This window comes from Thermobia domestica, chromosome 11, assembly GCF_964235325.1.
Source record: "Thermobia domestica chromosome 11, izTheDome1.hap1.1, whole genome shotgun sequence".
NCBI classification, from domain to species: domain Eukaryota; kingdom Metazoa; phylum Arthropoda; class Insecta; order Zygentoma; family Lepismatidae; genus Thermobia; species Thermobia domestica.
Window position 1 is genome coordinate 263,879,949 of NC_137464.1, and position 13,256 is coordinate 263,893,204.

The following is a 13,256-nucleotide window of genomic DNA, read 5'->3' on the forward strand; positions in this document are numbered from 1 at the left end:
TAAGGACCATAGGATGCAAGTGGTCTCCTAAAATTGCGACATAATCGTTGGTAGTGATTCGGCCGCTAAGTGTGACCACAGGACCCAATGAAAACCATGATATGGTGGCCCACAGCATCACCGAGCGGCCGCCATGTTTCACAGTTGGGCGGAGACACTGCAAATCATAAGCTTCTTTGGGCGTTCTCCACACATAAACACGGCCCGTGGTTGGGAATAGGGTGAAGGATGACTCATCAGACCATATCACACGTTTCCAGTCCTGAACGGTCCAAGTTGCATGGTCGCGGCACCATTTGCGGCGTGCGAAAACGTTATGGTCCCTGATGAGCGGTTTGGCCCGTGCAACACGACCTCATAAGTTCATGTCATGTAATTCGCGGCGGACTGTGATTGTCGAAACAGGGTGGGGGAGGTGCTGATTGAGTTCCTCCGTCACTTGCTCCGCAGTAGCACGACGGTTCTGCGTGACAATGCGCTTTAATACCCGGCGTGACCTGTCACTCATGATTTCCTTCCGCCCACTGTTCCGCTTCCCCGATGTGGTTTTCCCGTGTGTTGTGTAGGCCGTCATCACCTTCGACACTGTCCCACGCGACACACCTAACACAGTAGCCACTGCCGTCACACTCACTCCACATAACCGCGCACCAACAATTTGCCCTCTTTAAAAATCTAAGAGGTCTCCCATTTTACACTACCTCCGTCTGCTGCAGCCACTGTACATTGCTGTTCCACTGCGCCTGACGTAGTATGGAGACCGACCTAACACGACACCACTGCCAACCCAAACATCTGACGTGTTGCCAACTACAGGTGTTTCCATTTTTCTGATCACCATCTGTATATATATATAGGGTGTTTCAAAACAACACGGACGTCTGGGAGGTGATTCCTGACACCAAGATAAAACAGAAAGTATAGACCAACCTGTGTGCACAAATGCTACCTTTCGGAGTTATAGGCTGCCAAAATCATGAAAAAATGAACTTTAAAGGTCCATGGCTCCAAAACTATGGGACCTACAGGGTGCGGCAGAACCAACTAAGCAGTTTTAAGGAGCAATGAAAAGTAAATCTGGATATATAGAGAAAAAAATGTTTTTATTTTCTAAATTAGTACAATATACCATTTTACATTCATTTAGTTTTGAAAATAATGTCCTCAAGATGGCGGCCTTCAGCATCAATACATTGTTGTAGACGATTCCTGAAGTTTCAAGCAGCTCTTGCACACATATCGCGGGGTATGGCATTCACTTCGTCAATAATCCGCTGGTAGGGTGTGAGGGTGGCTTTTGAAAACCTTTTCCTTCAGATATCCCCAAAGAAAGTAGTCACACATGCTCAAATCTGGTAACCGCGCAGGCCACTCGACAACACCCCTCAAACAGACGAGGCGTCCCGGAAAGCTCGTTGTGTAGCGATCACAGATCTGTTGTTTTCATAATAAGCGCGAACGGCAAAACCACGATGTGCACCGGTCCAGACCATATTAGCTACTGAAATGGGATCAACGACTGAACAAAGGCAGACCAAGTGCAACTGCCTACCTCCAACACAGCTCTCGCGGTAATCGATAGAAACTGTTTAGTCGGTTCTGCCGCACCCTGTACCATACTCGGGTCAAGATTTCACTTAGGTAGTAATATGTGCCTTATCCAAATATCCATGTTTCAGACTCCTGCGGAACTTCCGCAACAATTTTTATATAGTTGGTGAGTTGTTCCAATTATATCCCCGTAGCCAAACTCCTTCTATGAACATGGTTGCGTCAGTATCGCAGGATTCTGAAACATGTATTTTTGGATAGGGCACATATTACTTCGTATGTGAAATCTTTACCTGACTATGGTAGGTCCCATAGTTTCGGAGCTATTGACCTCTTTAAAGTTCATTTTTTCATGTTTTTGGCAGCTTATAACTCCGAAAGGAAGCATTTGTGCACCCAGCTTGGTCTACACTTTTTGTCTTATTTTGGTGTCAGGAATCACCTCCCAAACCTTGTCGGTGTTATTTTGAAACACCCTGTATATATACAATGTTAACATTTATTTAGTAATATGCATCCTATAACGTCTATCATGAAAAAAAACAACTATATAGTCTCCATGCAAGACGTACACTACGTTCCATATTTTATGAAATTTTCGCGGAATATATCTATGGAGATCCTGCTTCTGGAAAAGAAACGGTCAGATCTAATCAGGTTACAGGTGATGCACAAGCTGATGATTCAAAAATTCAGACTATAAAAAAAGTCGCCTATATTTTATCAGAGTATCGCAGCCATCATTTCGAGGATTATTTACATTATCTAGAAGTTGCTTCAGATACGCTTATATAATCTATTAACGTTGGAATACTTACTTGTATATTTCTTATCCTGAAATGCTACTCCTGTCCAGTCAGATATCTGAAAGAGAACCAGAAATAGTTAGTTAATAAACGCATGTTTCTTTTACACAGCCATACGTTTATTTAAAGCCACCCAGTCACTAGAGCGGAAAGATAATGCAGTAAAATTCTCTTATTTTACAAACTGAGTCAAGTTTCCAAAACAACCATCCAATGAATGATGAAAACACGCAAACCATTATTGAGCCCTTATAATTCCACATAACGTCCGTAATGCACAAACCCATCAATTAATGAAATATAAAAAATATATCCACATTTTCAGTATGTGCCCTACTGATAGGTTTATTATGTACAGTAGTTCCGGCACTATTGGCTACATTTCCAGGAAAACACGTTCCCCCGCCAATAACAACTGCGAATTTTACACATTCTGATCTAAAAATGATATGAAATTTCTAGTTTTAAGTCACCCTTCGTTTAGTCTAAAGGTGAAGCATGAATAATGAAAGTAAGTAAGTATGAGATATTTGGTAAAATGAAAAACAAGTATTTTAGTAAAGAAAAAATAAATAAAATAAAAGATTTCGCTCTAGGCCAATAAATAGTTCTTGAATCAAAGACCACAAAATTTTTGAACGTCCCCTAAATCCAGGTTTCGTATTTTTTAAAGGATAAGCACATCATACGGAATTAAGTGATAGTTTGGGTTTGGCTACACTGTATGTAGTTCTCCAGATATAGGACCAGCAAGAAAATTTTTAATTGAAATATATTGGATCTTGTGATCCAAAAATTGAACTTTTTAGGAAAACCACGGACACGACGTTGTGCACAACAAATTTACATGGCCTTGGATTGTACAGTCCGCAGTATAAAACCTCGACATGAACATGTAAGTATATTGTGAAATGACGAAGTCTTTTGCTCCAAAATAACTGTGCAGGAGAGGACGCCGGGGTTTCTCCTGGTGTGATTCGTGCCATTTAGACGTTATGTTGGTTCCCTGGCTGTTAGGTGTAGTTTCACAATAAACTTACATACTCATGTTGCAGGTTTTTTGTTGCGGACTGAACCAGGGACCCTTTTACACAAGAGTGAACGCTTTACCATCATGCTGCCTCGGCTCCACCTTACTACACCCCTATTAATAAAAACAGTAACCTGGAATTGCACTTAAGCACCCGTTTAATTAATTTAATCGTGTATATATATATATATATATATATATATATATATATATATATATATATATATATATATATATATATATATATATATCTATATTGATGTTTCCATCATCATCATTGGTACGTGACAGCATTGGTAAGGAATTTTTAAACATTATTTCATTATGTAAAAATACATTAATAGTCACGTACCGATGATAAGGCATCATCGAAATGTAATCGATTAAATTATAAAACCGGTTTTCTAGTGGAATTCAAGGTTAGTATATCGTTAAATTACTAAATATGAATCCTATCAGTTCATTTTGTAATTTATACCAATACTACTAAAATTATTTGCTTTTCCAAGGCAATCCAGACAGACTGTAACCTTCTTCCACATGGGCGATGGTTTTCAGAACACGAACTAATATCTGCACAGGCTTTCGGTGTGTAATGAGGACAACATGATATTATTATTATTATTTTAATATTATAGGTAGAATTGGATGTACTACATATTTTGCTGATACATGCTAATAATATCTAGACCAACATGTATGAACTAAAATGCACGAAATAATATAGTAGTACTTCGAAGAGAAAGACAATTAATTCTAATTGGCGAGTTACTAAATTAGTGCGACAAAAGTTACAACGTGAGCTCATCCGTGGCTAAGCGGTTAGCGTACGCGCCTTTGGGGCGGGAGACCCGGGTTCGATTCCCGGCAGGAGCTCATGTGGTTCGGATTCCACGTTAATCAGTAGGTCCACGTCTCATATAGCCTCGCTGCTGAAAAGGGACGTTAAACTACTCAAAATCAATCAATCAACAAGTTACAACGTACAATCGTAGGACCAAAAACTAGAAATTTCATTTCATTTGACTAATAACCGCTAACTTTTTTCATGTTCCCTGAGTTTCCTATTCTGACTATTATCTCAATCTTAAAATTACAAGATTTTGTGTGTGTTACCGTACTTCTGTTTAAAATTCCATAGTCTCAATTCGTGAAGTATTAGATTTCGTTTCCAAATCCTTTCTTCAAATTTTGATAATTCTATTCTAGTGCAATTCTACGAGCTGTAGTCCAACATTGATAATGTTACGGTTCAAATGAGCGAGTGGACTCATGAAAACGCGATACTTAAGAAATTAATTTCCATAAATACGGTATTCTACCTCTATACGACGAAAAAGCTGATTAGTTGATTTCGAGTTCAGCATTGAGGCCATACGAAACGTCGACATACAGGTTAAAGTGGGGTCCGAACTACATGGAGTCCCACCGAGGACCGAACCCATTCTCGGCTACCTAACTGCACGAATTTGGTTACCTAACCGAGTCAGTGCACGGGCGCAGCAGAGGGGCTCAGGCGGTAGCGACGGGGTGCGTGTAGGGAGCAGGCGCGTCAGCGATAGTGGGTACACAGTCTAGAAGAATGTCGATAAATACATTAGGTTTATTTTCTTCTAATTTTGCAAGTAATTTGTTGTGCGATTTATTAATTCATGACTTCCACACACTTTCCGATGATTTTCTCATTGTCACTATATTGGTTCGCAAACTGTATTAGCCTACTGTTAACTCTCATCCAGGGCAACGTCTCTGTATACCAGTTGTCATGTTCACAACAGAAATGCTCTTACTTTCCCGCAAGGTAAATGTTTAGCAGAAGGGGTCCAGAAGCAAGAAAAAAATAAGAAAACGTACACCAGAAATGGAAGCTGCAAGTACTTAGACCTAACCTAACATAATCTAACCTAAACTAACGTAAGCTAACCTAATATTAATACAAATAGGCGAAATCCCATCATTTTTTTTTCGCAAATCATGGGCCCCTACACCTCTTCTGCTAAACATTGTCCATATATATCCTCAACGAGCATATTATCCATCTTTCCCCAGAAAATTTTGCTGAAAAAGAACGCTAACTTTGGCACTTAACCCTTTTTTAGTTCCGAATGTGATCTACTGAAAGATCTGACGTGTCAAAATGTAATGAAGACACGACATTTAATAATCATATAGATGAATTTTCCAATATTGTGTAAACTGAATACGGGAAAAAGAATGAATGCTATGTAAATTCAAACATAAGCAGTGTGTAAGAGAATCTTCGTATACGTGCATTACCTATCGAATCCCCGACCCCTTCCCTAGACGTTGACACGCTTCGAACTGTCCTCAACGAGATGAGATACAATTCTTCTTTATAAATAAAATCTTTGAATTTTACGTCCCACATCATGGCAGCTAGGCTAAAGGAGACGGACAATTCTTGTTTGTGTTGAGCATCTAGCACAGATTGGTACATGAGTTTTGCATGAATAATGATGTATGGCATGTCACTTTGAGTATTTGTTTGCATTACTGATTTAACGCTTTGCATTTCGTGAAAATAACATTACAAGAAACGGCAACATATGAGTCTCATTATTTTTCGTCATCTTCAAGCGTAGGTATCTTATAAAGGCATATGTGTCGTATCGCCGGACCACTTCGAAAACTGAAAGAAGCATAAAAGTGTATTGCATTCGGTTATATTTTGTTGGATTACATTAAGGTAGGCTAGATTACGTTACATTAGGCATGCAGTATTACGTTAATACGGATCCATAGTATAAGTATTAGTAGTAGTAGGAACGGGTTAGAAGCCCAGCAGGGGTTGGTTGGGATCTGTCCTCGACATGAAATGGACAAATTAAAGACTTTACATTTTTTTTTTCTGTACATTTTACAATTTATGGATCCGTATAGTAAAACAAGTGTACATCAAAAACAACCAACAAATACAACCACTTTCGTAACTTTTACTATTCCCCTTACCTGCCTTGTATTCATTCTTTGTCACAAACTTAAATAAATTCTCCAATTGACCCGGTAAATTTCCTAAAATTGGTCCGGCGATACGGTACTTAACCCTTATAAAAACTAACCAAACTCAGCTAGGCTATCCTTGTACCCTAGTTCACATGTAAACAGTATGTTAGTACCGTAACACGTAACTACAAACCAAATGAACGATTGCAAACTTCACAGAACTGACATTTTTGAAATGACCAATATAAAAACTGATTAATTTACGAAATCAAAATAATCAACCGGTTGATTTATAAATAATCAGTGGAGTAATTAAAAAATAGAAAATCAAAATAAATGTTCTCTAAAATTAATCGCTTGCAAATGTCCTGTACACGTCTACATACTGGTATATTTGTTCTTAACCTTTACCTAAACAGTGCTTCCTAGTTTTAGACCTAAATATCAGAATATGTACTTACCTATATAATGCTGTGTATTTTAGAATTTAGTATTGCGTTCCTAATAACATATATTCCATATTTAATGTGTACTTGTCAGTTTACTATAATATTTATCTAAGTGTAAATTGAGTGATATGGGCACAACTCTGCGGTGAATCTTCTGCGATTACATACTATTAAGAAATTCAGCTAGAAAGCGAAAGAACTAAGCACCCATATGGCATTACATACCTTGCCCAGCCTGTCTCCTTTAGAAAACGGCTGATACGGCATATCCTTAAACTGTTCAGGTACATCACAAGGACCCCAACCAGTAGGATTTACTTGAATAATAGGAGGTTTAAAGTGAGCTGCAGGCTGTTCAATCGGATTAAATTCCATTTTTCACACTAATTCTATATCCTTATTACATACACTATTGCTGTCCTGGCACTTCAACAGTACACACATGCGTACCGTTCTTTATTCTGTGATAAGCGCGATAACTTCTTTTTCTACATATACGTCTGTGGAAAAATCGAGTTGGAGCAAAAGACACAATCTGTCAACGCAACGCAAAATACTATATACTCTACGATGATCGCCATACAAGTCATTATGACTTTTTTCAATTTTTTTGCTTTCTATTGTTATCCGCAGAATTTTACGAAGACTAGAATGGAACCCAAATTCTAATGTGAACTTTATAAAGATCTCAGGAAGTCAGATACTAAAGAATATAGAAAAATATATTAAGAACTTGAAAATAAGACAGATATCGAGACAAGATAGCCACTCTAAGGTTATTTGCATGGAAAATGATGGATTTATAATCAGAACGCTTATGCCATCAGAAAAAAAGATGGTATATATAATTTGGTTCTATAGGTATCCCTATTGTCAATCTACATCCTGACATGCAGGGCCAGATCTAAAATCCTAAGGCTCCAGGTGAAGAGAGCGCCAAACTTCCAAAGCAATTTTGTATTTTAAATGTAAATATTTATTAGAAAAAATATATAATGAAAAGTTTTCCAAATAGCTTCAAATAAATATTGTACAGACTGAGATACAGATAAAATACATCAAAAAGACAATAAAGTCAAATCTTTGCCTGTTTGGCTGTAAAACATCCCTTTACAATTGAAGGGTAAGGGGAAAAAACAAGGAATGTCACAAAACTGCATTTTCGAGAAAACAGCGTTTTAATATTGAAAACCACGTACAAAGATTAGGGTTATGAAATCTTTTGCCACTTTTTACATGAACATTTCTACATTCGCATGCATGGCATAGACAGTTAAATAGTGCCAAGAGTCACCAACAGATAGGACAAAGCACTGAGATGGCGCCGCAGAAGTGTGGTAGTATGAAATATGAAACAAATATTGAGTTCGTTTAATGGTTAATCAAGAATAATCTCAATCAACAACGAGTCCTAGTGTAACTTAGTGTTCTCTAATCTAGTGCGCACAGAAAAACATTGTTATTCTTGCACAGACAAAAATAGAGTGCACATTAGTTGGTGAATTTTTTCTGGAACTTTCCTAACTTATTCTCTTGGTGAGACCATTCCTTTTATTATCATTAATTAGTGTGTTAACAGTTGTGCTTTTATAATTTCAGCATTCTAGGTTGTGTTTTTTGTTCTTTTTAATAACGTTAATGGTCAATTATGAGTACGATAAATAAACATACATAAATACAAAATGATAAATGAAGTGGAAGTTAATGCATCAGAATCGAATGAGCTAGATGAAAATGACGCCATGATAGTATCGGAAGTTAATGAACAAGTCATAAAAGCTAATAATACCAATGACAATATAAGAAGTCAATCTTCCGAAGTTGGCATCCAGTACAAAAAAGCTACTTCAAGGAATTTTATATAGTTAAATAATGCCACCACAATTGGCGCAAATAAATATGGATCGCATCATTTCGCTCCATATCACGTTTTTGTCAAGTCTAGTACAGACGAATTAGGAAAAAAACATATAATGTCGATTAGTAGAAAGTTATATCTCGCAGATATAGCAGGTATCCAAAAAGTAGACAAAATAGGTCGCAATTTATTGAAAACTAGCAGCGTTCACCCCGCTTCGCTGCGGTCACCCCGGAACGCAATAAACTTTGTTACTTAGATAATTTTTACTTTTTCGCTTTCAAGTGATATGATAAAAACCATAGAAGATTGCAGTAAATCTTAACATTATATCGCCTGTCATTTATGTTAACCCGCCCCGCTTCGCTGCGGTCATCCCGGTGCTGGCATATTGTAAAAGTGTCTGTAAAAATAAGCAAATCAATTAAAAAATTTTAAACAGAAGATTCAAGCTATTTTCCGCTGTATATCGCCTGTCATTTATGTTAACCCGCCGAGTGACACGGTCATGCGGGTTGCATATAAATACGTTTATTTTTACCTATGATGAACTAATAACAAAGGATTTGTACGTTATGGACACCTGAATGGTCAATTATCTCAAGACACTGGTAATTAAAAATTAAAGTGATATGATAAAAACCATCTAGGGTCCAAATCCTAATAACCCCCCAAAAATGAAAGAAATTGGTTCAGCCGTATTAGCGTGATGAGCGGACAAAAAATTGTACGTTCTCTTTTATATATATAGATTACATTCAGGTCGGGAGAGGAAGCTAATTCCTTTTTAGAGCACGAAATTCTAGCACAAAATAATTGGACAGCATTCATTCCTAATCATCTAATTTACTCAATGGGAGTAGTTCACGGCATTGAAACAGATATAGAAATGTCAGATATCTTAAATGATATCAAATGCGATACAACAGTTACGTCAGCCAGACGAATATTCAAAAAAACCCAAAGGGTGATTTAGATCCCACGTCCACAGTCATTCTAACGTTTGACTCCCAACAATTACCGAATGATATTAAGTTATACTACATAAAAAGAACGGTTCATACTTACATACCGGCCATTAGACAATGCATATCAGGGTGTAATAAATTTGGGCACCGCAAGATTAATTGTAGATTAAACAAAAGTCTATGCATAAAATGTGGTGATCCACATCCTTCTTCAAACTGTAACAATCCTCTGCGATGCATTAATTGTAATGGAAATCATGCAGCAGATTATAAAGAGTGTCCGGAAAGAATACGACAAGGGAAATTAATGGAAATTATGGCAAAAGAAAAGATTTCTTTCAATGAAGCGAATGCGATCTTAAAGAAAAAGAATCCGAATAATGGAAATTTTAACTCAGTTCATAATACTGTTAATCTTCGTTCCTCCGAGGGTCAACATCTTCATAAGAAACTCTCAACTTATGCTTCCTTGTTTAACATAGAACGATGCCTCCACTGGTAACTCCAGTGATGAATAAAACAATTTCAAGAACCCAAGTTGTTAGTGAACTTCCCAGTTCACCTCCGGAGAAAAGGCGTAAAAGCCAAGGAGAATGGCTTTCTCAAAATTCTTCTCAATTGTTTACGCAATCAGACAAAGGTAAATCACATAATAAAAATGTTAAATTTAACTCTACCTTTACAACAACCGATGAGTTGTTTACGAATAGAACACCAGTAAATGGAAAAGAAAAGTCATATAACAAAGTCGATTACTCTTGTATTTCTAAAGATAATTCAATTTTATTTAGGAGAAAAATGGCTGTACAGAACCCTGAGTGTTCTGGAACACAAAAATTCCCTTTGGTTGATGCAAAGGGTATAGATAGACTGAATTCTAGCAAATTAGAACTTCAGGAAACTACTTCTTCACTCTTTGGTAAGGACTTAGAGGTTCCTTCAGCTTCAATATATTCTCCTCAAAGAATAAACAAAATAAAAGAAGAGATGAAAAAGATAATATTTTCTTCAATGAAAATAAATGAGGGAGATAGTACATATATTTCACCTGAAACAATTCTCAATAACCTATATTCTCTATTTCATTGAAAAAAATATGGATATGGATATTGATAGGAAAGATAGAATCATCTTTATTCAATGGAACTCCCAAAGTATTTACGGCAAATTTTTTTCATCTAACAAACTTAATAAATATCTTTTCCCCGGATGTTATATTATTACAGGAAACATGGTGTAATCCTAAAATTCCATTACGCATTAAAGGATATCAATGCATAAATCAAATACGTCATGATTCACATGGAGGCATTGCCATATGTGTGAAAAATAATTTAAATTTTCAAACTATAAATGTGCAATTTCAAAATTCTCACTCGCATATTCAATATCTTGGTATAAAAATTGGCAAATTAAAAATTTTAAATCTATATATCCCTCCAAAAGTTAGTGTTAATACATCTTTTTGGATACAATTATTTGATTACAATTTTGATTATATAGGTGGCGACTTCAATATTCATTCTGTAGTATGGGGGTCCAATAAAACTACCAAAGGAGGCAGTGAATTTCTCTCACATTTAATGAATTCATCTTATATTTTTCTTAACAATGGTTCCCCTACAAGGATTCAATTAAATACATTCTCAGTATCAGATCTTACAATTACGAAAAATGTATATTATTTGGAAACTGTTTGGCAAACTTATCATCACACATGTTCTAGCGATCATTTCCCTATTATTTTTTATTCTCATTTAATTTCAGACGAAAAAGTAAAGGATAATTCTGTACAAACATTTACTAATAGCTTCAAATCTAAATTACCAAGAATAACTACAAATATATCTTGGACAGATTATCAAAATAAAATACAAAATTATTTCACAAAAAATAATGACCCAGACAATATATTTAAAATCATCAAGAAAACTGTATCGGATCTACGTAAGGAGAATTATAAAGAACATTCTAGAGAGTTTAGTGCCAAGAAAAATCAGAGACCCCGTCCGATATGGTGGAATAATAATTGCCAAAAATATGTAAATAAGACAATAATATTATTCAAACAATTTATATCAATACGGACTCCAGATTTATTTTTTGAATATCAAAAACAAAAAGCGCAAGCTAAAAAAATTATAAACCAAACGAAAAGATCTTGCTGGCAGGAATTTTGCAATAACTTATCGGACAGAACATCACCTCATAAAATATGGCATTTTTGGAAAAAATTTAAATTATATTATGATCGACAGGATACTCAAATTCATTTGAAAAATTTAGATTGGTTACCGTTATTTCATAATAAATTAACTCCATGCTCTGTAAATAATGATCGTAGTCTTCTTTCTCAATATCTAATATCAAACAACGTAGTCATTGATAAAAATTTCACATTAGATGAATTAGAAGTGGTACTAAAAAATATTCATAAAAACACCTCGCCGGGTATAGATGGACTTACATATTCACATTATAAAAATATTCCTCACTTAGGATTACAAAATTTATTGGAATACTATAATTATATATGGAACACAGGACATATCCCTTCAACTTGAAAAAGATCTTAATTCTACCGATTCCAAAGAATTCCAAAGATATAGCTCTTTATAATAATTTTAGACCAATTGCTCTACTACCGTGTGCTTATAAAATATTTGAGAATCTTATTCTTAACAGATTGAACTGGTATTTGGAAAATGAACAAATTTTTCCTCCACAAATTACAGGTTTTAGAAAGAATTTCTCCACATATGATGCATTATCTAATTTAACATTAGATATCTATAAAACCTTTCTCTCAAGAGGAGCTCTTTTGGCTATATCGTTTGATATTTCTGGTGCATATGATCATGTAAATTTAGATATCCTAATAGAAAAGATGCATAAACTGAAAATATCTAGCAAAATTATTAGAATAATTCACAATACCTTAATTAATAGACAGGTATTCATTAAAGTCAGAAATTCCTACTCAGAATCAAGAAATACCTCATTAGGCCTTCTACAAGGTAGCAAATTAAGTCCACTTTTATTTAATATCTACATATTGGATTTAATCAATAAAAATGGCAGAATAATAACATTACTAGTTACGCTGATGATATCTTGTTAACTTCATTTACTAAAAACATCGAAAGAGCTATTCCACAGGTGGAAAATCAACTACAAGAAATCAATATCTGGATGAACAAGAATGGATTGGAATTAAATTGGAAGAAAACTAAGTTTATTATATTCTCCAGGAAAAAAATTAGAAATTATCATTTAACATTTAAAAATAACAAACTATATTGTGAACAATATATTTCTTATCTAGGAGTTAGAATGGACCAGAAATTAAACTGGAAGGCTCAATTTCAATATTTAATACAAGAACAATTCAAATACCAAAATTTACTAAAGTGTTTGTCAGCGAAAAAGTGGGGAATTAATCCTTTCACCTTATTGAAAATTTTACAACATGGCTACATATCTAAATTGCTTACGGCAATCTATTGTATAATAGATATGGTACATACTATCAGGAATTAGAAAAAGCTATATATAATATCATTAAAATTATTTTTTCACAGCCAGCATTCTGTCCTAAACAAGCCATGTTAAAAGAAGCAGACATTATAC

General features: G+C 35.4%; 1 protein-coding gene across 2 annotated transcripts in view; it reads right to left on the reverse strand.

The window, feature by feature from the left end:
- The window catches only part of LOC145665030 (eukaryotic translation initiation factor 3 subunit D-like), a 46,177-nt gene extending 38,909 nt beyond the window's left edge, over positions 1-7,268 (reverse strand). For both annotated transcript variants that reach the window (XM_081732246.1, XM_081732245.1), the window contains exons 1-2: positions 7,026-7,268; positions 2,370-2,415 (exon numbers count right to left, since the gene is read on the reverse strand). In XM_081732246.1, the coding sequence (XP_081588372.1) occupies positions 2,370-2,415; positions 7,026-7,175 (196 nt within the window). In that variant the 5' untranslated portion in view covers positions 7,176-7,268. The remainder of the gene's footprint in view (positions 1-2,369; positions 2,416-7,025) is intronic.
- Between the last annotated feature and the right edge of the window lie 5,988 nt (positions 7,269-13,256).